At 37.2% G+C, this 26419-nt stretch overlaps 1 protein-coding gene across 5 annotated transcripts in view; it reads right to left on the reverse strand.

Annotated features, from left to right (window-relative positions):
• The window catches only part of dcc (DCC netrin 1 receptor), a 252392-nt gene that overhangs the window by 13648 nt on the left and 212325 nt on the right, over positions 1 to 26419 (reverse strand). For 3 of the 5 annotated variants that reach the window (XM_073860301.1, XM_073860298.1, XM_055198056.2), the window contains 13 exons: positions 23963 to 24104; positions 23260 to 23370; positions 19895 to 20089; positions 18838 to 18933; positions 16867 to 17105; positions 16480 to 16618; positions 15304 to 15411; positions 13280 to 13474; positions 6510 to 6542; positions 5171 to 5236; positions 4305 to 4467; positions 2782 to 3005; positions 2574 to 2690 (listed from right to left, as the gene is read on the reverse strand). In XM_073860301.1, the coding sequence (XP_073716402.1) occupies positions 2574 to 2690; positions 2782 to 3005; positions 4305 to 4467; positions 5171 to 5236; positions 6510 to 6542; positions 13280 to 13474; positions 15304 to 15411; positions 16480 to 16618; positions 16867 to 17105; positions 18838 to 18933; positions 19895 to 20089; positions 23260 to 23370; positions 23963 to 24104 (1828 nt within the window). The remainder of the gene's footprint in view (positions 1 to 2573; positions 2691 to 2781; positions 3006 to 4304; positions 4468 to 5170; positions 5237 to 6509; positions 6543 to 13279; positions 13475 to 15303; positions 15412 to 16479; positions 16619 to 16866; positions 17106 to 18837; positions 18934 to 19894; positions 20090 to 23259; positions 23371 to 23962; positions 24105 to 26419) is intronic. The other 2 variants (XM_073860302.1, XM_073860300.1) reach the window with 1 other exon arrangement.

The raw sequence follows: 26419 nt of genomic DNA on the forward strand, positions 1-26419 counted from the left end.
GATCTACAATATGGGTATGAAATGCTGTATTCATTAAAGGTGAATATTTCCCTTCATTATGATAAAGTTCAGAGAGTTAAGTGTTGTGTTTGTGGTAATATATAAGTCAGACTATAATCTCTTTTTCACATCTGAAGATGAGCAGCAGAAACTTTTACATTAACAAATAATTGTGGTACATGAAGAAAACAAACAAACATTCCCAATACATCAGCTTTAGCTCTGATAATGATGAGAATCCTGTCCAGTTTGCTGACATTTCTCGTCATGAATGTTGATCTGTGTTTGTATCAAAGAGCTGAAGCATAACTTCTGGTTGCGATGACACGAGCGTCCTCACTACATCACGCCCCTAATGGCATCGTTTCTGCCTCACACAGAACGCTTTCGGTGAATGTTACAGCAATGTTACTACTGTAGAGATCCCAGAATGTTTACAGGACGTGTTTGTGTTCACACAGAAGACTCTCGGACAATTTTATAGACCAAAGTGCTGTGTGAATGAAGTTTCTGTTTAAGAAAGAAACCACACCATGAAATGACACACGAGACAGGTGAAGGATTTCTCAAAGCTAAAGGATGAGTTTTGAGAAGAGGTGGACATTGAAGACCTCCACTCATCCAGAAGAGACGGCAGCGTCACAGATGAAGGTGTTGAAGTTCAGATACTGCTGTTATTTCCAAGTGGATTTCTCAGAAAGAAATGATTTTCAGTTCCAGGAGGTTTGAGTCAGTGAAGACGTCTCAGGAGGACAGAATCAGAAAGTGAAGAATCATTTCCACAGAATGAAGGTGAATATGAGAGAGAATATAAACCTGTGGAGCGTAAAGATATAGAGACCCATCTCTGATGTGAAAGTGATTTATGCCTGCGGACGCAGCAGTTTATAATGATATTCATTCATCTCATCCAATGCCAAATATGCAGAAATCCTTTAGATCAGACTTTATTTATATTAACTTCATTCTGATTTATAAGAAATAGCTCTGTCTTATTTTCTAGTAAAATATCTAAAACAGCGCCTTTAACTTTTCTTCTTCAAGGGTCAGATATTAAAACATTAAATATGATGCGGGCCAAACTTTTACCTTTTATATATTTTTAACTTTTACCTATTATATATAATAATTATTATTATATATGTTATAACTTTGTTATAGGTCATATATTAAAAAAGATGCACACTTTTTGAATCCAGTATTTTGCCTTTTAATTACTGAAAACTCACATTTTCTTTTTTAATATTTTAAAAACAATGGCAAGAGACAAATGTTAATCATTCAACTATGAACACTGCACAAAATAATCAACAGATGTATTTTTGTTTAGCACTAACTGTAATGCAGATCTCTTCAATTTCATTTGTTTATAACTCTTTAAGCTCATTCCAGCACAATGTGAATGTATTTATACTTAATCATTTACTTCTCAGTAATCAATTGTTTATAAATATTTTAGTTCATTTTTAATGCATCCAAAGCTCAAACTGGATCTTTTAATTATGCACCCGCAGATGATTGACACCCCACGCAGCTTCTTTCCGACTCTCCTACCGGTTAACCGGCCGTCATTTGTCATGTACAGTAGAAAGGTAAAAGTAATCACACTGATTTTAAATCAGACAAAGAAGGCCATCACGGCAGAATAAAGATGATTGGAGGTCCACATTTGACCCGCGGGACACCAGTTGACTAGTCCTGATCTCAAATCAAGATATCTCAGATAGACATTAAAATGAATATAATAATACAAATGTTTATATTGTGTGTATATTTATTTGTAGAAACAATCTGTAAAATGTGTCTCTAAACATCTTTATCTCCATCAGGATATATACAAATATATTCAGGAGCGATCCTCTAAAGATGAAAGTGAATATCTTATGAAATGTTTTGCTTTTGTCAGGGTTAAAGTATTTAGTTTTCAGCATGAACAGTCGAAAGTTTCTCATTGAGAATGATTTGGTTTGTTTCTATCTCTACACGGACAGATTTTCCACATACACACATCATATACTTTAGGTTAGGAGATCAATTATTCGTCTCTTCTGCAGAAAAGATCTCGACGGAGAGACGCTGGCTCAGATTTAAAGCTTCACTGAGCATCGCATACAGAATCAAAGTGTGTTTTACCTCAATCTGTCACATAAACCTCCCCAAAAACACTAAAACACCTGCTAACTCCAGTGCTGATGTTCAGTACAGACCTGCAGGCTCAGTTTCTGGTTAAATTGATGAGAAAACATCACAGATCACTGACACAAACACATCTAACTGCTGGAAATCACACACACATGCACATAAAGCTACATTTGTGTGAGTAATTGTTAAAATTCATATTGCACAAATCTTAAATATGATGTCAGTACTGTAATGGAAAAGCTCAAATGGTTTTATCTTCTCAGTTTATGTTTCTATCATGGAAAAAGAATGTGTTTGTTGTAGGAGTTTTTTTTCTTTGGATTTGTTTGTTTTATTTGAGAGATCAGATCTCCTCCATTGGAGTCCTTCACACCCTGATATGATGAGAGCAGTGTAATGTTGTGTTGAAGTTGTGTCTGTGTGTTGCTCACGTGTGTTGCTGGGTTGAGAGTCCATAGGAATCATCATTTTGGCACGCGTCACCCTGCGAGCAGCCAGCGATCGCTCTAATGTGGAAATACTGCTGGAGGTCTCATCGCCGTCTGCGCCTGCGCAACAAAACCACAAACCCTTCAGACCAAAGCGCTCTCTGGATTCATATTTACTGTTCTCCACAGAGACCCGATGACCGTTCCTCACCCGAGTGGCTGCTTTTGCTTCCCATCTGACTCTCTGATTGGCTGTGGCTGACAGGGGCGATCTCCTGACAGCTCTGGATTGGTGACTCTCGACCGGAGGGGGCGGAGCTCGAGGGTTTCTCGATGTTCTTCATCTCCATCTCTTCATGATGGATCCAGAGATCGGGAGGTCGCAGATCTTTCTGACTGCCTTTCCTCTTTCCTGCGCTGTGAGTCGCACGTTTCCTGCAATCACACAGATCAGTATTGTTTTTTTCTAATAATCAATCACAGGGTTTTGCAGTGCTGACTGGTCACTGCTCATCCGAGGGGCGCTAATTCAAAATAAGTGTTCAAAGTGTCATGTGCTGCTTGCGTTTTCAAAATAAGTGTTTGTTGCGTCATGTCAACCATGTGCATCTCATGTTTTGTCAAAATAAGTGCCTGCTGCACACGCATCAAAAAACGTTTATGATAAAAGAGACGCTTACGTTCACAAAATACACACAAGACACTCCCTTAACACTAAACTCTGATTACACATGAGATTATGTGAGTATTTGGCAAACGCGAGCGTCTCTTTTATCATAAACCCTTTAGACGCGTCTGCAGCAGGCACTTATTTTGACAAGACACGTGATGCACACACGATCTCTCGAAGCGCAGGACACATATTTTGAAAAAAGGACCCACATACATGACGGGCTAAATACATGTTGTGACGAACTTTGCATTGAGCGCTCTCAAAAAAATAAGTCACCGGTCGCCACTGGGGTTTTGTATGATTCTGTTTCATACAAAAATGAGCTAACTTGTAAAGTATGTTAGAAATTTCCTCTGAGATCACGATGCCATATAAGAATAAGTTTCCCTGTAATGACCCATATGGCAAAAATATATAATATATAAAAATATATATTTGAATTATATGCCAAATACATTGAATAGAATGTTATGCCCAATTGAATATATTTTTGAATTTGGATATATATAAATATTAACCTTCATATATCAAAATATATTTCAAAATGTATTTCAAGGTTCAAGGAAATACATTTCTAATTTTACAACTCATATGGCAAAAATACGTTTTTTTTTGCCTAAATATATTTTAAATATATGCTAAATAAAAATAAATTTTATTGTGTATATATTGTGTAATGCTTTAAAATGAATTTACTTATGAAATATGTTTCAAAATATACAAAAATGGCCAAAAAACATATCAGTGAAAAATATATTTTTGTAAACATATTCCAAACTGTTTAGGGTCAGTAAATATATTTTTTGGCCATTTTGAAACATATTTTTTGTCCGCTGGAATATTTTGATCTGTTTTATTATGCAGCAGACTGAGACTCACTTTAAAATGTGTTTCTAGACTGTTATGTGATGCAAGACCTTTTTTAAACACACAAACACAAAGCTGATAGTCAGTCTTATACACGGCACGCACACACACACACACACACACACACACACACACACACACACACACACACACACACACACACACACAGACACAGTTGTTAAGTTGTAACTCACTTTCTCTGTTGTGCAGATGAGCGTCGTGTGCAGATCAGGGCTACGATCAGCACCACTACAACAGTTACAGCTCCTACAGACACCACAATAATAACCAGTAGATTACTGTTCTTCTGAGGGGTCACACTGCCGTGTGGTGGACGCATCTGACCGATAGGAGGCTCTGAAATCATAAAGAAATCAACACAAATACACACACTTTATACATTCTGACCATTACGGTTTAAGAATAAAACTCTATAGCTTTCTTTCTGATGATGTCCAAAACCCTTTCAATCCCCCAGAATCCATTGATCTGAACAAATCTGTCCTCCTAAATGTGTTCACATCTACACAACATGTGACTGCAGAGGTGTGATATTAGTTTTCTAAGCGATTACACCGCTGGATGAAAAGATCATAATGCTTTTCCACCATCAAACTGATCTATGTTTCCACTTTAACGTTCATGTTAGTGTTGTACTACAGATCTGTAAAAGAATAACTAATAGCCGTTCGTGAAAGTGAAGGTCAAACTCATCTATAATACACTATAGTGATGGATGTGCTGTCGGCTGTGTTTCATTTACACACATTAATATTACACACCTGAGGTTTCTATGACAACTAGACACATATTCAATATACAGGGACATATAACGTATTAATGCATGGATATCGTTCATCTATAAATACACACGCTTCTCACCTGACCTGAGTACAGCTCTATTGTACACTACTCTACATCTCTAAAACCATTAACACAGATCATAAATCTGTCTGAAGAGAGAGAAAAACACTCATCTACTATATGACTAAACTATATTTCTCGAATAAACACCTGAGCTGCTTTCATTGCTGAATATATCTAATACTGATGATCTTACCGTTTAAACTGCTCATGTCTATCAGATTATTGTCAGATGGCCAATATCCACTGTCTCCATGACGACCTGAGATGACAGAGATCACAGATGAGGTCACGGATGACAGGTGTGTAATCATGTGAGGTCAAACATGATCTGGTAAAATATCCTTTAACCGTAGTAAAACATAATAACAGTAAGCCATAGTGCTATCATCATATTCATGTTTATAAAATAGATGATCTCTCAAAGTCTGTTGTGATCACTTCAGTGTGTGTGTGTGTGTGTGTGTGTGTGTGTGTGTGTGTGTGTGTGTGTGTGTGTGTGTGTGTGTGTGTGTGTGTGTGTGTGTGTGTCAGTGAGTGAATGTGTTTGGGGAACATTAGATTTTATTTACAGTTCCTGGATCTTTACAGCCCTGAGCAACAATCTAATGTAAAGTAAATCAGTAGAAGTCATTTCATCAGACTGTTGTGGTGTTTGTGTGTGTGTGTATGTGTGTGTGTTGTGTGTGTTATTAGTGGAACAGGACCCGTGGGTTTAGTGACCTACAGAAGTCCATCACATGAATGTGACTGTGAACAGCTGTAGAGTTTCTCTCCTGATGAAGTTTATCTTGATTTATAGGTAACACTCATTCATTCATTCATTAATTCGTTTAATGTCTGCGTGAACACTACAGAGAACCGAGTCACTTAAAATAGAAATCCACTTCTGCTCTTATAGAAACACAGAATGTGTTCATACATTTTCTTTTCTTTATTTCTGATGTCAATTAAAATCATTTGCTAGAGAATGTGTTCTTCAATAATAAAGAGAATCAGATGAAGAAGAGTCATTAAAGATTTGCTCTGTTATCTCTCTACACACGGCTCTTCATCATCACATCCCTCTTTAACAAACCCAATTTACAATTCAGCTCTTTCAGAAAGGCAAATTATCAGCGGGCCGATTCTTTGAGAGCGGTGCTGAGGGACGCCATCGCCTGAGGTCGTTTAAGAAAAGACATTTGTTTAAAGGACTGAGAGATTTCTGAGAAAGCAATTATTTGTACTCTTTTGTGGCTTTAACAGAAGAGATGTGGGATACAGTCAGCTTTATATACACACCACATACATCTCTATCTGGCTATTACACACATATACAGGTCTGAAACTAGACTGAGAAATGATGATTTTAAGTGATGCAGTAGTGTTTGTCATTGATGATGTTTGTCTTGTAGTTTTTGTGAAGATTGTCAGATCATTATAAGATAATATAGTGAACAATATGATTGAAGTGAGACACTCGAATAATAAATCTATTGATAAAAGAAAGACAGTACATAAAAACATAAATTCATTATGTTAAAAACTCTTACCTTGATCATTTGCCATCTTGTCAGGATATTCAACTATAAGAACACCATCAGGATAATAAACAGAAAGAGAGAAAGAGTCAGTGTGTATCTTTACAGTATTTCATCTATTGAAAAGTCAGCGGTCAGTCCAGACATTTTTAATGTGATCCTTGATGAAACATGGTGGACCTCCTCTTAAACTATTTCATTTGATACTTGTTATATAGAAACAGAATCCTATCTTACTCAACAAGGTCTGATGATGTGAAGAAAAACCTTCCAATACATCAAAGTTTTTTACTCTTTCCCCGCCAGCATTTTTTATGATTTTGACAAAAGTTTAATGCCTTCCAGAAACTTTCCTTCTATAAATATATAAACATACAATATATCAAATGAAAGGACAGAAGGTTTTTGTCAAATAATTTTGTTAGAGATCAGATTCAAAACATACACAGAGTTTTTACTGTTTTTGGATCAGTGGATGCTTCAGTGTATTTTTAAGTATTGTAAAAGCGACATCTGGTGGATAATAGTGGAAATCTAGATTGCTGTAAAAACTCATCATTGTCCAGGAAGCATTTTCCTCTTTTCCTCACCAGCATTTTATAATTTTCACAAAAGTTGAATGCCTCCCAGAAAATGTTCTTCTTTAAATATCTAAGCACACAATATATTAAATAAAAAAACTGAACCTCTGCCTCATCATCAACCTCTTTAAAAAAAAAAAAAAACTTTTAATCCTATCTTTATTTGTTGTCTTTTTATCACCTCTCAAATATGGGTTGGTTGTTCAAAAACACCAAATTTTGAGCAAAAAACTGAAATAATTGTGCTTTTGTGAAGGACTTTTTAAAGATATTAGATTCAGAGCTATGATCAAAACATACATGGACATACACCTGTTTGCCCAAGGGAAATACTTCCAGGCTTTATAAGTTGCGGAAATGCGTCACCTGGTGAAAAATAGTGGTATTGCGGATTGACAAGATAACTCGTCAATGGCGGGGAAGGAGTTTTAGAGATCGACCAATATATCTGTTTCCCGATATTTTCTCAGATATTTAAACATTTTCCCATGTATTGTTATCGGGTATAACAAAAACGCCGCCATCTTGTGGCCATTCTGAGGCATCACAGCGTCTCAGGAGAGGAGACAACAACAGTGTGCACAACAAATATGACTGTGGAGTGACATGACTTCATTAAAAGGACTTTGAGTATATTTACTTTGCTTTAATTAATCAACTTATTTAACATAACAGACATTAATGCACAGATGAGATGTGTTGTTGTAAATGCAACTTGGCTAAGAAATAGAGACAAACTCACAGAGTAACATAGACTGATCTGTTAAATCCTGTTCCAATAACAGCGTAACTTTACATAATTGAAACAACCATGAATGAATGCTTGGTGGAATTAAAAATGCTGAATTAAATTAGTTCTTGTGTTATTTATGCTTATTAGTAGCCTCATAAAATCACCTTCATAAAGCCACCGCATGTAGCTATCTTTCACCCTAAGTTATATTAAGATTTACTAGATAAACATTATTTTGCTAAAACATCTAAATAAATGTCTGTGGATATTAATTCATTATTTATTACCAGTTTGAGAATGTTAATGCGTGAGTATAATTATAGATAAACAGCAATGTCAACAGCCATTTCATGAACTATAACAACAAAATATGAATTATTCTGACATAAAAAAACAGTTCATAAAAAGAAATTCAATGACATATAAGATGTTTTGATTGTTACTTTCCTTACAATGTATTATTTCACTGATATTATTCATTAAATTTATATTATTCTTCACTCTTTCAGACGCCTCTATTTATTATATTGTATGTAAAGAGGCAGTGATTGTTATTATTATAAGAGTTTGTTCAGTTCAGAAATGTTGGAGTAATTGTATTAAAAACAAAAGTATAACAGTAAATAAAAATCAGTTCAGCATATCGGTTATCAGGCACATAAACAGCCAAATATTTGGTATTGGCTATAAAAAATTTAGTATCAGTTGATCACTAGTGTGTTTGTGTATGTTTGTGTTTCTGCAATTTAAAGCTGTATTCACAGAGGATTATTTTTATCTGAGGACCTCGTGTGATTTAGAAATGATCCCCCTACATCTGAATTTTGTGTGGTGCATTCGCACTGAATAAGCAAAGCCTGTGATTTTACTCAAATTAACTGAGTTATCTCCTGGATATTCAGTTTTTGTCATAACCAGCTGCGTCACGATGTCGCATTATGATGTCACATCGAGCGTCAAATGATTCTATTTTAGAAACGCTTCTGCGGTGTTGCGGCTGACAGCTTCACCTATACAGAATCATTTCATTTAATCAAAGTTCTGCTTATTATGAATATTCATCATGAAACGAGGAGAGACTGAGTAGAATTTTAAAACAGAAATATATAACAAATCCCTCAAGTTTCACAAGGAAAGACATAAAAAGCAGAGAAGAGATGCGTCTCAGTATGTGTGTGCGCTCTTCAGCTGCAGTGCGAGAGACACAGAAACAGAGAAAAACTAAACTAAAAAGGCACACAAGTAACAAAAGCCTTGAAAAATGATGTATGACCCCAACAAATTAATTGCCAAATGACAGAGATGCCGATGTGCAAGAGTAATATTACTACCTCGCTGTTCAAAATATTGTAGGTCATTTGCGGGGGAATTTTTACTTTACAAATTACAGACCTGACTGATTCACACAGAATTAAGTGTCATGATTTCACACGAGGAATGAGACCCAAGTGCAGAAAATGTTGAACTTAGACGTTTATTAACAAAAACACCCACATGGGGGCAAAGACAAACATTAAGAATAATGAACAAGACAACACACTATGACAAGACTACTAGATTGACTGACTGACTGTGACAGCATAAAACAAATCAAACATCCAAAACAATTCAGCACAAAACAGAACACATTGGAGCCTTACATGGAAAAAACTAAACAAGATAACGAGGGAAGGTCAGGTGAGGGGAGTTAACCAATGATGAATAATTAACGAGGAAAAAGGGGGCGGAGGCAGAGATGAGACACAGCAGCACACTACCCAAACAACACAAACATGTGCGCCACACAAAACATGAGTACTGCCACGTTCCCGACACATGACAATTAGGGTGGCCATTCGTGCCAGTTCTGCCGGACACGTCCCGAACATGTTTTCGTGTTCGTTCTCCGGAAGTCGCGTTGTTCGACCGCATACGTCATCGAGGTTCTCACATTTGAGTTAAAATACATTAGAAAATGAAGATTTATTTCTTTTAAGACATACCATAATTGTAGTTTCCTTCGTACCTTGAAATGTAGCGGTTGCTTTTCTGAAATTAAACCTGAAATATTAAACCTTGATGACGTATGCGGTCGACCAACGCGACTTCCGGAGAACGAACCCGAAAACATGTTCGGGATGTGTCCAGCGGAACTGGCACGAATGGCCACCCTAATGACAATGAACAACTATAACTAACTATGACAGACTGGCAGGATCATGACAATTAAGATCACAGAAAACCTCTGCAAATACAAATAACTAAAGATCACCAAGTAATACTATTCCTGTGTGAACAGGGCTTAAGTTTGTAATAATGAAGATGCACGAGGTATCCACTGACCCTTCACACAACTGAACAGATAATAATGAACGTGATCTAAACAGTACTGAACCCATACAAACTCATTATAATCATTATTAACATATGATCAAATAAACAGACTGGATTCTGTAGCTGAATTATATTTTCAAAATCATCAAATCAATCTGTTTTTAGTGCTAGAGGATTTATATCAGCCAGGTTAAGTTTCTTGGCAGCGGGTGAATCTTTTCTAATAATAAAATATGAATAATGAATAATAATTAATAACAGCATGAATTGCAATACTGGTCTCTGACTGTCTCAGCTTTTTTTCATGTAAGTGTCAAACTGTTCCTCCTACAAATGTTTATAAGAAATGGATTGAAATGAAAGAGTTGTAAAAAAACATTAAGAGTATTAAGCTATAAATATGATGAAAAATGTTCATATTGAAATAATTATCATTAATATTGACCTTTGATTTCAGACTTTGGGAATCTGATTGTGTAAAACAACCTTACCATGAAAAAATACAATCTTTACCAAAAGTTTTCAATTGTCAATATTTGGTGCCAGCTAAATACCAATGCAAGGAAACCTTTTTTAAAACATATTTTTGATAGTTAGCTCTTTCCCTGCCATTGACGAGTTAACTGGTCAAAAATGATCTTAAACCCATGATTTACTCACCCCCAAGCTGTCCGAGATGCATATGTCCATCGTTTTTCAGACAAACACATTTTCAGTTAGTTTAGAAAATGTTTTAGATCTTTCATTAAATCAAATGTAAAGTTACGGTGTCCACCTCCTCCAAGTCCAAAAATGTGCATTTGTGACCCGTCACGGAAACCAGTGACACAAGTCGACAGCACAAGTTTTGAGATAATGAGATACGGGTGATTTTGAGATTTTGTGATTTTCGTTTTATTGCAGAATCTGTTAGTTGAGATCACGAAGAAGCCTCTCCGTGTTTGAGATAGCAGCTTTTGTATATTTAAAAGCGTACATTTTGCGGTTGAAATCAGCTTGTTTTTACGGAGATTCTAGCGTGCAGCGGGGGGCGTCGTTGTCTCTGTGTATATTTACATACCGTGCATTACATTGTGTTTTCACCTCCGCCCCCAAAGGGAAAAGCGTGACTACTAAATAAGGATAGTTCGGCCAAAAATGAAAATAATGTAATTAATGACTTACCCTTATGTTGTTCTAAACTCGGAAGACCTCTGTTCATCTTCGAAACACAGTTTAAGATGTTTTAACGTTTAGCTTTTGTCCCAACCATTGAAAATCTATGTACGGTTTCCATGTCCAGAAAGGTAATAAAAATATCATTAAAGTAGTCCATGTGACATCAGTGGGTCAGGAAGAAAGTGTTGAAGCATCGAAAATAAAAAATAGCAGAATTACGACTTTATTCAGCATTGTCTTCTCTTCCGGCTCGAGAGTGAAGTCACGTGACTGTAGTGATGCGGATGCCCTGTTCCTCAGACATGTTTGCTAAGTTTTTTTTTTCAAACTTATAGTCTCCCCAGACTGTAAACGAAGCTTGGGCGCACAAAATAAAAGAAAAATAAAAGAAGCTGGGGCGGAAACAAATAACAGTCAGCCGCATCGTACGTCAGCCGCGTCACTGACTTTATGGGGCGCCGAAGTCGGATGATGTCAATGTACTGCGAGAGCTCTTCAAGAAATCTTACGGAGTAGTTTAATTTTGACTCGCTCTTGCGGTACTTTGACGTCATCTCTCTGTCAGTTCTTGCAGCGCAGCTTGAGTCCAAACACACATAAGTTACACAGAGATGGTTGAATTCGTTATATAATTGGCTACATGTTTTGTCTATCAATATTTTTCATAAGTCATTGGCTGATGGAGGAATGAGCAGACGTTCATGCGAAATCTGATGTAAACAGTAGACTATATATCTATATTTCATGGATTATACGCATTTGTGGACAAAAATGGTCATTGGGTGATTCACACATCTGAAACAGACTGGATTCAACTTGTGATCAACACAAAGGTAAAAAGTCATGTTTATTTTTGCATGTTGTTATTTGGTCATAAAATACTACATATGATGCTAGAAGATCTGTATCTCAAAACGGCTTTATAGGGGGTATGGCTTAGCTAAATGAGATGTAAATGAGCCCTATTGTCTCCCCCAGCTGGAAAGAAGAGTCCCTTTCGTCTCGATTTTCTCGGTTTGAGTGTTTTTGAGTTCCTATGTTCCAATGGCCACAACTTCTCCAAATCTTATCACATATCCATGTGTTACACATCGTTGGAAAGCTTAACTCAAAATGGCCCAGATCCAACTTGTGTCCCTACTTTCCGTGACTGGTCACATTTATCCTTCCCCAAAGAAATCCAAACGCTCCAGGATGATAAACAAAGGCCTTCTAAAGGGTAATCCGTGCAATGTTATTGTAGAAATATCCATATTTAAAACTTTATAAACTAAAATAACTAGCTTCCAGTAACGTCACCATGTCTAGACTCCTCTGTATTAAGGAGAGACTATCAGCGTAGTGTATGCACTTATCTTAGTGACGTATGACAGATGTGGAGGCACAAAGCAGCAGCACAGAACCCTCCATAAACTCTCATATTAAATGCGGACGCGACTAAGATGGCGGCGTTACCGGAAACAACCCCTCACGTCAAATAGTTCAAACTCCGTGTATGTTTTGATCATCGCTCTGAATCTGATCTCTAACTAAAATTTGGTCTTTTTGAAGAAACCTACCCATATTTGAGAGGTGATAAAAGATAACAAAATGAAGATAGGATGAAACAGGTCTTTTGTTATTATATTTGTATGTTTCTATATTTAAAGAAAAACATTTTCTGGAATGCATTAAACTTTTGTGAAAATTGTAAAAAATGCTGATGCTGACTGGCAACTTTTTTTAATGCTGACAGTAAAAGAGTTAAACAAGTGCAGCTTTCAGAAGTGTCAAATTCATGAAGTTGTTTCTTCCTCATAAATGCACACATGATTCAATTAAAATTAATTGAACATTATTTGTTCTTTGATAAGGCTGAAATTGCTCAGATCTCTTCTGAAACTCTAGTAGAGCCTCGTGTTAGATTTCTGTGTGTTTTTCTCAGGAGAAACATGTTAGTGTATGATATATCAAACATGAAGTCTTTAGTAAGTGTAAGTGTAATGTTTCTGTCTGACCTTTTGAGGTTCTGTACTGCACAGGGTCCGATAGCGGTCCCACTCCTTTAGCATTCTTGGCTTGGATACGGAAGTAGTAGATGGTGTCCAGGTTAAGATCCATGACCTGATGGGTGAGCCGGTCTCCACTGATGGCCTCCATCACCCAATCATCTATAGCCATGTTCTTATCCAGTGTGTAGTACAGAATATAACCTGACACACACACACAGATTAAAGAAACAGTACTAGTATAAGTGAAGTTAACTACATCTCAAACACATAACAGCAGTTGATGGGTGAAAGGTTTGAGGGTCAGGTTGAGCTCTGCTGATTTAACTCATCTGTTATAAACCCCATAAAGCAAAAACACAACATGACCACAATCATCTGATATAGAGCTGACGTGATTGGTCGACACAATCCACTGTGTTCACGCTGATAATTAGTCAACATTAATATTTTTAATCAATTCCATTATTTTACCTTTAAAATGTTGTCCTCATTCTAAAATAACAACCGTTTCCTCCACACAACTAGGACGAGTGAACCTTTGGATCTATCGCAATCTCCACCAGTCCACCGTATTTAAAGATGATGTTTAAAGTGGGGTCGAGTGCAATATCAAATGAGTTAGTTTGGAAAAGTTTTTAAAGGCCAAAGGGGTCTAAAGTATGGGAGTACTTTAGATTAGCTGGTAATAAAAGGCTGGTTTGTAAACTCAGTAAGGTTTACAGTACCAGCTCGATTCATAAACATCTGACAAGAAAACTAAACATACTGAGACTATCCAGGATGAAAAAGTTTGAACTCATTCTTTTAGGCAGAACTTTTGAAATCTTCTGTTCTTTTTAAAGAAAAGAGTGGTGAGGACTAGTTTTGATTGATCTTTGCCTGTTTGTTTATGTTCAGGCTCAATGGATCATACTGTAACTCTTCACAAGACTTTAATTACAACTCTCATCAGCACAATAAATCCTACAAAGTCTTTTAAAGACCATTTTGCAAGATGTAAACACCACGCGTCCAGAACTGTTTTCTTTATTTACAGATGTTTGTTTAACTTGTTGATTCAGTTCGATATGTTCTGTTGGTTGTATTTTATCCTAACGTTAAAAAACTGAAACAGGAAGTGCTTTTGGACCAGTGTTGTTCACACCTGGCAAAATGGTCTATATTTTTATTTTTTTTATGTATGTAAATTTATAACAGTATACATTGTATTATATTACCTATCCATTACATTATCTGCGTGCATACACACATATCGTAAAAATCCTGTAAAGACACGTGACGTATTTAAAGTCCTGTACTTGGTAGGTTTTTTCCACAGTGTCTGAAGTTTGCTAATTATCTGTGATTTCTCTCTTGAGATACCACACGTGTGCATTTTAGTTTATGATAAGATGATAATGAGCGTGTGTCGTGATGCTGTGTTCTGTCATGCTGGTGAATGATCTCAACTTCAGTGCTGATAGTGATCTCTGCTTCAGTTTGAAGACATTACTCATCGTGAATGTTAAACTATAACCTCTTGTTTCGATGACACGCACATCCTCACTATGGCACACACCTTATGGCATTCATTCAGCCTCTTGTTTACACAAAAATACTATAGTTACCGCTAATGCGAGGGTGTTTTCTTATACAGCGTCTATGGACGGAACAGTAAATTTGACCTCTTTCTCTAGTTTGCCTACAGTTTTAAGGACATTTCATTGTGTGATGGCATAAATGAATAACAATTCATTATAAATACAAATATATACAGTTAATAAATTGCATTTATATACAATATAAAAAGAGTATGCCACGTTAAAAGAAAATTAGGATTTAGGATTGTTTGATTGAATGTTTGTTGGTTTTTGGTGGTAAATTATTCGTTTAGAATAATCGATTAATTGATTAATTAGTCAATAGATTAGTCGTTATAAAACGTCGTAAGTGGCAGCCCTACTCTGGTACACTTACTGTGTGACTTGATGCACTTACACATATACTGTACATACAAACACACACACAGACACACATGTACACAAATTCACCTGTGATTCGTCCGTTAGCCTCCAGTGGTGGCTGCCAGCTAATGAGAATGGCTCTTGGTCGTCCCTCTCGACCAATCACAGTCAGGTCCTTTGGGGCAGAGCTTGGTGCTAAAACAACAGTAAGGATTTAAAGTGAATCTTTCAGATGAGACGTTAAACTGAGTTCCTGACTCTCTGTGGTCTTTACCAGGATGTCAAAAAAAAAGAATAGGGGTGTTCCCCAGTATCCTGCCCATTGGCCTACTAATCACTGATTGGCTATATGACTCTTTCTCCTCTTCACTAATAACCAGTTTGGTGTGTTGGGCGTTCTGGTGCAATATGGCTGCCGCGTCATCGTATCATCCAGGTGGATGCTGCACATTGGTGGTGGTTGAGAAGAATCTCTCTCTCATATGTGAAACGCTTTGTGTGCTGCAGAAAAGCGCTATATAAATGTAATTGTCATAGATTAACTGTGACCTATAATGACTTATAATTTCAAAGGACTGCTGAAGTGCATGCACTCACAAAAACAATTTCACCATTAATCTAGTGTGAATATTATAGATTGTAAAGTGTGTTTACTTTTGTTTATGTAGACTCATATGCCATTGTAGTCCTTTGCTTTGTTTCAATGTTTTATGGTTATATGGTTCAAAACTCACCAAACTCTTTTACAAACAACAGTTTATTATTTATATATATATTTGTTTCTTTTGGACTTTTTTGCTTTGCTTAGTTTTGTCACTTTATGTTTTTTGTTTTGCTTGGGAACCACGATTTTGCAAAAATAACAAAATAAACATCCTGGATTGTATATTCCCTTCTATCGTCATTGACTTCACCGCCGGTACACCCTAACCATAATTAATTATTATTATTATATGAAGAAACTGTGTCCATCATTCAGCAGTACACACCAGCATTAATTAAAGCTTTACAATCAGTTCAGACACATTTAAAGGTTTGTATTGAGCAGACAGCAGTTTCTGTGTGAACATTGATGTGTGACAAACATTCTAGAGTAAATCCCTGATGAAATATTACATTACATTACTGAAGAAAATCAAACAGAAACATTAATAATGAGATGAGCTCCCAAATAACATCAACACTATTTTTACTTTGTGTTTCATGTGTATGTGTGTGTATGTGTGTGTGTGTGTGTGTGTGAGTGTGTGTGTGTTTGTTTACCTGCTTCATATGTTGTAGCGTGTGCTGTCATACTCCATGTGCTGGATTTCCGTCCTTTTGTGATCATGACACAGAACTCATACATGGTGTTGGGCTTCAGACCTGTGACTGTATGACTCAGTGCTGTAGTGTCAGCCGACTACACAAACACACAAACACGCACACTCCATTAATTCAAGAGCCTCTGAATGACAGAACCAAACCCTGATGTTATTAAATGTGATTCAAGTACATTAACACTGAATATTCCTCAGCACGGTGCTGAATAATTACTGTATTTAGTTACGGTGGTGCCAGTGTTGATTTCAAATGAAACTAGCAGTGTAGTGATGATGTTAAAAGATGGTGTGTGTGCTTGTTTGTTAGTGAACTCTCTTTAGTATTGACCTTGTACTTTCCACTGGTGGAGTGGCTGGTCTTCCACTTGACAGAATAATAGCGAACCTCCGAGGACTTCTGGTTCTTAGGGATCGAGTTATCGGCCCAGCTGACCCGGACCGAATCCGAGGTGAGCGCCACCGCCTGTACACCTACAGGAGGAATCATGGGAGTGGAGGTATCTGGGATGGGGGTAGGGAATTTATCAAAGAGATGGAATAAATCATCGTCTGATGGATCTGAGGGGTCTGTGGTCATACACGCACACACACACACACACACATGTATGTGACACATGAGAATTGATGTCGATCATAAGCAGTCATGTAGCAGATGAAAGGAGGACAAATCAAATGAAGGAAAATGAAGTGAGAGAGGAAACAAGAGACATAACAGAAGAGCATTGAGTGCACTAGATAGTGAGAGACAGAAAGTCAGAAACACTATTGAGTGAATCTCATGAACACTTCCCATATTTCACCTAAAATAAAGACAAGACACTGTCCTGAGAACAGCTCTAGTGATGCTGAACACATCAGATTACCCAAACATGATCTGAAGATGAAATATGAGCTGGAAACACTGAGATTCACTCAGTAAAGATCAATCTAAAGCCCAACCTGACTTAAACATAGACACTAGACAAGATATAGACAATACAATCTACTCATTACACACGCACACGCACACGCACACACACACACACACACTCTCTCTGTATATGTATATGACATGACTCTATCGTCATTATCAGGTGACAATACTGCATTACACTGAAAGAGAGAGAGAGAGAGAGAGAGAGAGAGAGAGAGAGAGAGCTTTCTACCTAGACAACATTTTAAAACATGAGGAAATTTTAAGGCAGCTGGTGTTATCTTGATGTCAAATCGCAAACACAGCACCTGCAACCACTGAATCAGAGACTGAATGGTGACTGATTCACACAGAAAGTACAGGAATAATGAAGATTCACCCGTGAATCAGTCCTACGGGTGAATCAATCCTATCGGTGAATCAGTCCTACGGGTGAATCAGTCCTACAGGTGAATTAGTATTACAGGTGAATCAGTCCTACAGGTGAATCAGTATTATGGGTGAATCAGTCCTACGGGTGAATCAGCTCAATGGGTGAATCAGCTCTATGGGTGAATCAGCTCTACGGATAAATCAGTCCAATGGGTGAATCAGTATTATGGGTGAATCAGTCCTACAGGTGAATCAGTATTATGGGTGAATCAGTCCTACAGATGAATCAGTATTATGGGTGAATCAGTCCTACGGGTGAATCAGCTCTACGGGTGAATCAGCTCTATGGGTGAATCAGCTCTACGGATGAATCAGTCCAACGGGTGAATCAGTCCTACGGGTGAATCAGTATTATGGGTGAATCAGTCCTACGGGTGAATCAGCTCTACGGGTGAATCAGCTCTACAGATAAATCAGTCCAACGGGTGAATCAGTATTATGGGTGAATCAGTCCTACAGGTAAATCAGTATTATGGGTGAATCAGTCCTACAGATGAATCAGTATTATGGGTGAATCAGTCCTACGGGTGAATGAGCTCTACGGGTGAATCAGCTCTATGGGTGAATGAGCTCTACGGATGAATCAGTCCAACGGGTGAATCAGTCCTACGGGTGAATCAGTATTATGGGTGAATCAGTCCTACGGGTGAATCAGCTCTATGGGTGAATCAGCTCTACGGATGAATCAGTCCAACGGGTGAATCAGTCCTACGGGTTAATCAGTATTATGGGTGAATCAGTCCTACGGGTGAATCAGTGTGTGTTCTGTGGGATTGTGTTTTTGTTTTGCTGTTTTCAGGTGATACTCTCTCTTCAGTTCAACAGCACACTATTAATATTTCATGAACACAGCAGCTACAGTCACTATCACTCAATGGCCATCACGTTATAAAGAATTTCTTACACATTTATGTTTATGCATTTGGAATAAAAATGTATTATTGTGAGACAGACCTGACATGGATCTGGTGACAGCACTTTCATATAGAGGAACTCCTTCACCAGCGTTATTGAAGGCCTTCAGAGAAATGACGTAATGTGAACTGGGTTCTGCAAACACACACAAATCAGAACAATCATGACCATTAGCACAGGACCGCCTGCATTATTAAAACACAATTATTCTGAATGCTTCAATGATTTTTTCTCCTGCATCTATTAATTTAAAGCCGCTTTTAAACAATTACACAATTGTGAAAAGCGCTATATAAATCAAATTGAATTGCATTGAATAACAATATTGCTTTGTATTCCCATCTCAGAAGTGAGAAATAAAGAAGATCCTTTAAATCCTTGTGTTTCTGGTTTCCTCCTGTCGAGTCGTTCTCATGGGTTCAATATCGCTGCCATGGTAACCTGTGGATTCTGTGTGAAATATTGATAAGGACGTGGCCTTATTTTCATTCAGAGCAGCCAAATCAGAGAGTAACGCTGTGAGAAGATGAGAATTTCACCACAAGCCAAGATGGAGCAACAAACATCTTCAAGCAGCTTACATCACTTTACCAGAGTAAATCACTGAGAAATCAAATCAATAAATTATTAGAAAGTTTCAGTGCGGTGGATTGCTCACAGGATTTAGTATAGATTCATTAAAACTAAACTTTTATCTGAATATGTAATCAATCTCTTATTATGACTTCTGTTTCGATAAAACTCTTCTTTCATCTGTATGACACACACATATATATGTTCGGTTTCATATCCACACATCAGTCATCCTCCAATCACACCACTTATAAAGACATGCTGTCACTCATCTGAACGCCCATTTATATAATTTATAAATATTTAATAGCAAATCACAAACCACCTCCCATAGAGACCCGAATACATCTGCTTTACTCTCATGAGATTTTAAAATGAATCGTCTCCAAAGACATAACCATCTTCACATGAGATGTCTGTTTCTGATGAAGTTTAATCAATAGTGTGTGTGTGTGTGTGTGTGTGTGTGTGTGTGTGTGTAAGATGTATCCCATCAGCCCCACACCATAAGACAAAAACTCACCCAAGTTCTCAATGGAGTAATAGCGCTGTTTACTGTCCACCCTTACAGTCTCAGCGTACGGGCTGCCCACGCCATAGCCAATGATGTAACCTCGTACTAAAATATTAGGATTAAGCGGCGGTGTCCAGCTCATGATGATGCTGTTGGGTAGAGGACGCACATGAAGAGAACTCGGCTGGTTTGGGACTTGAGTTTCTACAACAGAAATAAAGAAGAGACGATCACACACAATTTGCATTCATATTCTGGTGAACATTTATCATAACAAAAATCTTGATCTGAGGTGTCAGACAGATAATGACAATGTTATAATCACTCAAACTACTCTACTAATAGATTATTAATGACAGTTGACTGAGATCAGAGAATTCATTCAATTATACACTTCACATTTACACAAGATTTTTGTCATCTGAGTTCCCAAATAATTCATCACAACCCACTTAACTCTTTCCCCGCCATTGACTATTTAACTTGTTAATTAAGAGAAAACATTTCCCTGCCAATGACGAGTTTTTACGGCAATCCATATTTCTGCTATTATCCATCAGGTGGCGCTCTTAACCAACTTATAAAACACTGAAGCATCCACTGATCCAAAAACAGTAAAAACTCTGTGTATGTTTTGATCATCGCTCTGAATCTGATCCACAACAAAAGGCCTTCGCAAAAATGCAATCATCTCAAATGTGATATTTCTGAAGAAACCTACCCACATTCGAGAGGTGATAAAAGACAACAAATGAAGGTATGATGAAACATTTAATTGTCAGCCAGCGCTAGCATTTTTAATGCCTTCCAGAAAATGTTCCAGAAAATACAATATAATAAATGAAAGAACAGAACCTCTGCTTTCAAAATGTTTCATCCTATCTTCATTTGTTCTATTTTTATTAAACCTCAAATATGGGTAGGTTTCTTCAAAAACACAAAATTGAGCTAAAAGCGGAGATAATTGCGGTTTTGTAAAGGACTTTTGTTAAAGATCAGATTCAGAGCGATGATCAAAACATATACAAAGTTTGAACTATTTTTGGATCAGTGGAAGTTTCAGTGTTTTATAAGTTGGGTAAGAGCGCCACCTGGTGGATAATAGTGGAAATATGGATTGCCGTAAAAACTCGTCATTGGCAGGTAAAGAGTTAAAAAGGGTCAAATCTATCATGGGACCCAACAACATTTTTTAATGGAAATATGAGGAAACTTTTTAATATTTGAGTAGTTTGTATTTTCCTTGTCATTTTATTAATGAATATTTAAATGCAATATGAAAATATCTTAATGGTTTATCATAACACAATCATCATGTAAACACCTTAATCAATATGATTGAGGATGATCAGATGCAAATTTGGATCGTATTGAAGGGGGTGGTGTAGTCTGATCTTTGATCCGATCAGCAGGAAAAAAGGATGCATGTAAACGCGTGAATCGTAGTTTTTTCTAAATGGGATGCAAAAATACATTGTGCACAGGCCCAGAACATTTGTGCTCCAAGTTCACATTTTATATTAAATTCTTATATCACATGATTCTCGACACAGAAACATGCAATAGCAAGGCAATAGCATCACGCATTAAGGTAACGTTAGGGTCACGCGCTGCAGGCTACTAAATTCTGTAGCGTTTATGTGTACTTTTAAAACATTAGCCTACTTAAAGTAATATAATAGCGTTGTGCTTTTTGAGAAGTGTGTTTTCATTACCTATATCTGAAAACTTCTTAAGAACAACTTTCTCCAACTCAGTTTTGACTTTTATCCAGAGATAAAGCCTGAACTCGACGAGGGATGCTGTCCGCAGTGTCCTCTGTTTTTTTTTGTTTAAATTTGGGATACTATTTAAACGGTTTCCACAAGTTTTTTTTATGCGGGTTAAAGATTAAATGATTTTGTTGCTTATTATTGGTATTTGGGCTGTGAATAGTCATTGGGATGCCTTTGGGTTAGTTTTAAACGTCCATTTGGATGATTTTGATACGCAAATCTGGCAACCTTGGATGTGCGCTTGCCCAGACTTTCGGTTCAGATTCCATATAATGTACATTACATAAACGAACATTTAAATCAGATCGCAATGTTTAGGGTGCATGTAAACTGTATCATCGTAACCTTCAATCGTATTAAATTCAGTCGGATTGACAAAATTTTGTGCATGTAAACACAGCCAAATGTGAGGTTTTCAATGTGCTGTACTTTAATTAGTCTGTGTAACAGCAATAGACTGACTAATATATCTGGCATACAGTGGGCAAACACATACAAAAAGTGATGTGTCAGTGTCTGATGATGGGCTCATTGGTGCAGAATGATGTTTCTCTTGTTCCGCTCAGGGTGATGTTTCACAGTCATACATGTACAGCGTCTGTCTGCTTCAATCATTTCAAAACTATTCCCAAAACCTGTGTTTCTACAACACCACAAATCAGCAACACTATTCCTGTCCGCTCGTTCTCATCGTATCTGTCCACATTTGCTCTTGTAATAGAAATGAAGTTCTCAAATGAAACAGACAGATGATGGTAAATCTGCATCTCAGCATGTTGTGTATATCACAGAAGAGATGTTTTGATCCCTCAAGCTGTTATTGGGACGCTGAAGCGTTACTGCATTGCCTTTCTGATTAATGAGTCGCTCGAATCTGTGTGAAGTTCACCAAACGTCCTGATCAAACCTCACGTCTTGTTATTCATCCCCTGAAATGGATTTGTATCTTTTAAAGGTGACGTTCTCAAGTCTTAAACCGTTTCATTAACACAGACTATCTGTGACTATTGTTACTTCTGAACTGTAAATGTCAACCAGCTGACTGAACTCGATTTGTTTCCTGCTCTGTTAGCAGTCCGTCAGACACATTAAAGTCAGCTGGATTGATTTTCTCATCTCATCATTTACTGGTGTTTCTGGATCTGTGCGTCTTCATACTTACCCTACTTCAGTATAGTGAGCACACTAACCAGTGATCAGTCATTACTATATCTAGTAATCACATCTGATCCACAGAAATGATCAGACTGCACCATAAACACACTGAACACAAATGATCATCATACAGAATATACTGATCTGATCTAACAGTCAAGAGTATAAACACACACTTTATTAGAAGATAATACTGTCCCCTTCATCTATTACAACTTAACTTTAACCTTCTGATACAGACTCACCTCATCTTAACTGGTTTACATAACAGCTTGACCACAACACAGATATTGTGTTTTTGTATTAAAAGCAGTGATGTTGTGTTTTGATATGTGATATGAATGATGCTGTGATAAAGTACTGTATGTGTGTGTGTGTGTGTGTGTGTGTGTGTGTGGGTGTGTGTGTGTGTGTGTGTGTGTGTGTGTGTTTAAGCACATTCACCATCAAGATCGTTCTCTGGAGTCTCAGCCATGTACCATTCACTGTTGGGTCCTGTACCATTAACAGTCATAGCTGCCACCTGAAAGCTGTATTGACTGCCTTTCTCTAAACCTGTCAAAAAATATGAATTAAAATGATTTGTGACTGTAATTAATAAACACCAATGAGTTACAGTGGTAAAATAAACACGATTTTAAAACCTCATCTAAACAGACCAAGAAGCATTTTCATCACGTGTTATAACCAAAAATTGCAGAAATCCCATGTTTTATCTAGCGTATCTTTTATGTACATTTAATATGGCCTTAAGAACCCTTAACCATGGTTTTACTACAAATAAAATCCATAGTTACTACACGTTGACTACAAAAACATGGTTAATTTAACCTGTAGATGTTTACTGTATATAGAAGAGATGGAAACTAAAAGGAGCAGACAGGTGTTTGTTAATTTTACTTTAATATTCATATTCTTTTGAAAGAAGACTTTGGTGTATTGTTATCACTTTTAAAACTCTACAGTAATAAAATGCAAAATTAAATATGACATCACAACCCCATGAGCTCTTCACCATCTAACTCATGTCAAGACTGAGTTATTTAACAGTAACTTTATTTATTGAACAGCTCATTGACAGATTACCCAATCAAACACGATGATGAGAGAGAAACAGGAGACTCATAAGACTGAAACCCTGACTGACCTGTAAACAGATACCACAGGTTGTTGGGTTCCAGAGCTTCTTGTTCACCCCGCCGGCCGGTTTTGCGGTGTCGGATCTTGTATCCGGTGATGAAGCCGTTCTGCGCATGTGCAGGCGGCGGCTGCCAGCTCACCTTAATGCTCTGCCACACAAACACACAGAGACGTCACAAACTTTCATTCAATTTCCTTTTATTTCCATCCATCTGAAAACAGTCTGATTAATGTTACCTTTGTGAACAGGTGTTTTCGAATAAATCGCTTTTGTTGACCTCATGTAATATAACTCAATGTCATATTTAATACAGTACTATATTAACATAATCCCAAAAAAATAACTGAGCATCCTGCCTAAAACTACTGACAATGTTTGGTATTTGACAGTGTAACAAGTTACCCATAATGTGGTCATTCAACAAATCTTTGTTTGATAAAAACATTTTCAACATTAAATTTAAGTTTACTTATTTATATTATTTATATCATATAGTGCTGATCTCTGCACTAAATGTCAGTGCCGTGGTTAAGGATTAAGGGGTGGTATTATTATAATAAGATCCCTTTATGACATCACAAGGGGAACCAAATTTCAATGAGCTATTTTTTCACATGCTTGTAGAGAATGGTTTACCAGAACTAAGTTACTGGGTTGACCTTTTTCACATTTTCTAGGTTGATAGAAGCGCTGCAGACCCAATTATAGCACTTAAACATGGAAAATTTTCAGATTTTCATAATATGTCCCCTTTCAGTAATATTTTTCAAAAGACTCTGAAACATTCCAGCTTTCCACACGTTTGCTACAAATATAAAATATTATTACTTATGCAAACTTTTTTCTTGACATATTGGTAGATTATTCTTATAATTTGTTTTAGATGATCATTGATCAGCAATTAAAAGCTGTACACAGCGACATTTACAGTCATGACATCACATAGACACTGAGCATTGAGCTGTGACTGTATACTATAATATAATAAACACACGCTCTCAATGAATATAAACTAAGAATCAGAATATTGTGATGTGATAACCAGCAGAAAACAGGAGTCAAAGTGATCAAACCACTAATGTCCTGCAAAGACATTTTATTGCCTTTCAACACAGCACTTTCCACCCATCTGTATTCTGTATGGACGCTCATGAATAATTCAGGGAAAGGCATTTAATCGTTCACTAAAGCAGAGAGAGAAATTAATTGATTTGATGGGGTCTTTAGCGTGAGCACAAGAACTGCAGCCAAGCAAAAACTCCACGAAAGATCAACGCATAAATACACGGCACCACCATCATCCTCATCATCCTCTCTGCGTTGACCGCTGGCCTCCAAATATATCTGAACCAATCAGAAACTCCCAAAACACACACATGCATGCACAGAGATATTAACCTTCATCAATGCCCCACGCACAGGGTGAAATGATTATAAACTACTGTACAGACACGGGCAGGAATGCCATCATATGCTCGGTCACATTGTAGGGCTGACGCCCGCTGTCTGCTACGACGGTGCCATCTGCGTGCCGGGTAAAGCCAGTTAACATGCAAATAAACCAATTAAAATTCACACCACACCGCTGCCAACCGCAACACGTCTGTGGTTTAGCTTCATCTCGCCCGTGTTGTGCTTTGTCTCATGCGAGGGCTAACAACAATCCCGTGCCAGATTCCACTCAAGCGTGATGGGTTCAGGTAGATATTAACACCTTACAGGTCTTCAGTACGTTTAACACACGACAGACTCAATGCTGCACATACTGTGAGTGCACAATGCCTGAAATCATTAACATTTACTCACAATTCTTCATGGGTTTAGCTGAATATTCTTAATTGATTCCAGCAGCTAACAAATGTGTGTGTGTGTGTGTGTGTGTGTACTGGGTGGGTGAAAATAGATCTTACTGTTATTATTTACTGAGAAATGAAGCTGTAAGAGATGAAGCACATTCTGTTTAATGAGTGGTGCTGCACAGATGCATACAGTATGTGTCCATGTGTTTCAGCTCAACTGATGTCATGTTTAAAGACAATCTGGCTAAATGAATCTTTTCAATTTGTGTCATCTGTATTACAGATGCTTGAGTCTACATACAGACATCGGGATAAAAGATCAACACAGAAGTGAAAGTACTGAACTCATGAAGTAGAATCAGCAGACATCTTGACTCTGAAGAAGGACACATTGGCTGGATTTACAGTGCAGATGTTGATGCCCAATTCCAATTTGTTGCCTCTATCCGATTTTTTCGACGAGCCGCTTAGATCATCTTCTAAAAGCAACTTGTATCCGATATCTGAATTTACACTTAAAATGCTACTGAGATGATCCCTTTCTAATGCTCAAGTTAATTCAGTTCTTCCAGCTTTATACTCATTTTAAAAGAGATCATTGTACTAACAAGTATATAAGACAAAGCGTTTAAAAAACATGTTATCCCTGTCAAGTTCAAAGAAA

Source organism: Misgurnus anguillicaudatus, chromosome 22 (genome assembly GCF_027580225.2).
Source record: "Misgurnus anguillicaudatus chromosome 22, ASM2758022v2, whole genome shotgun sequence".
NCBI lineage: Eukaryota > Metazoa > Chordata > Actinopteri > Cypriniformes > Cobitidae > Misgurnus > Misgurnus anguillicaudatus.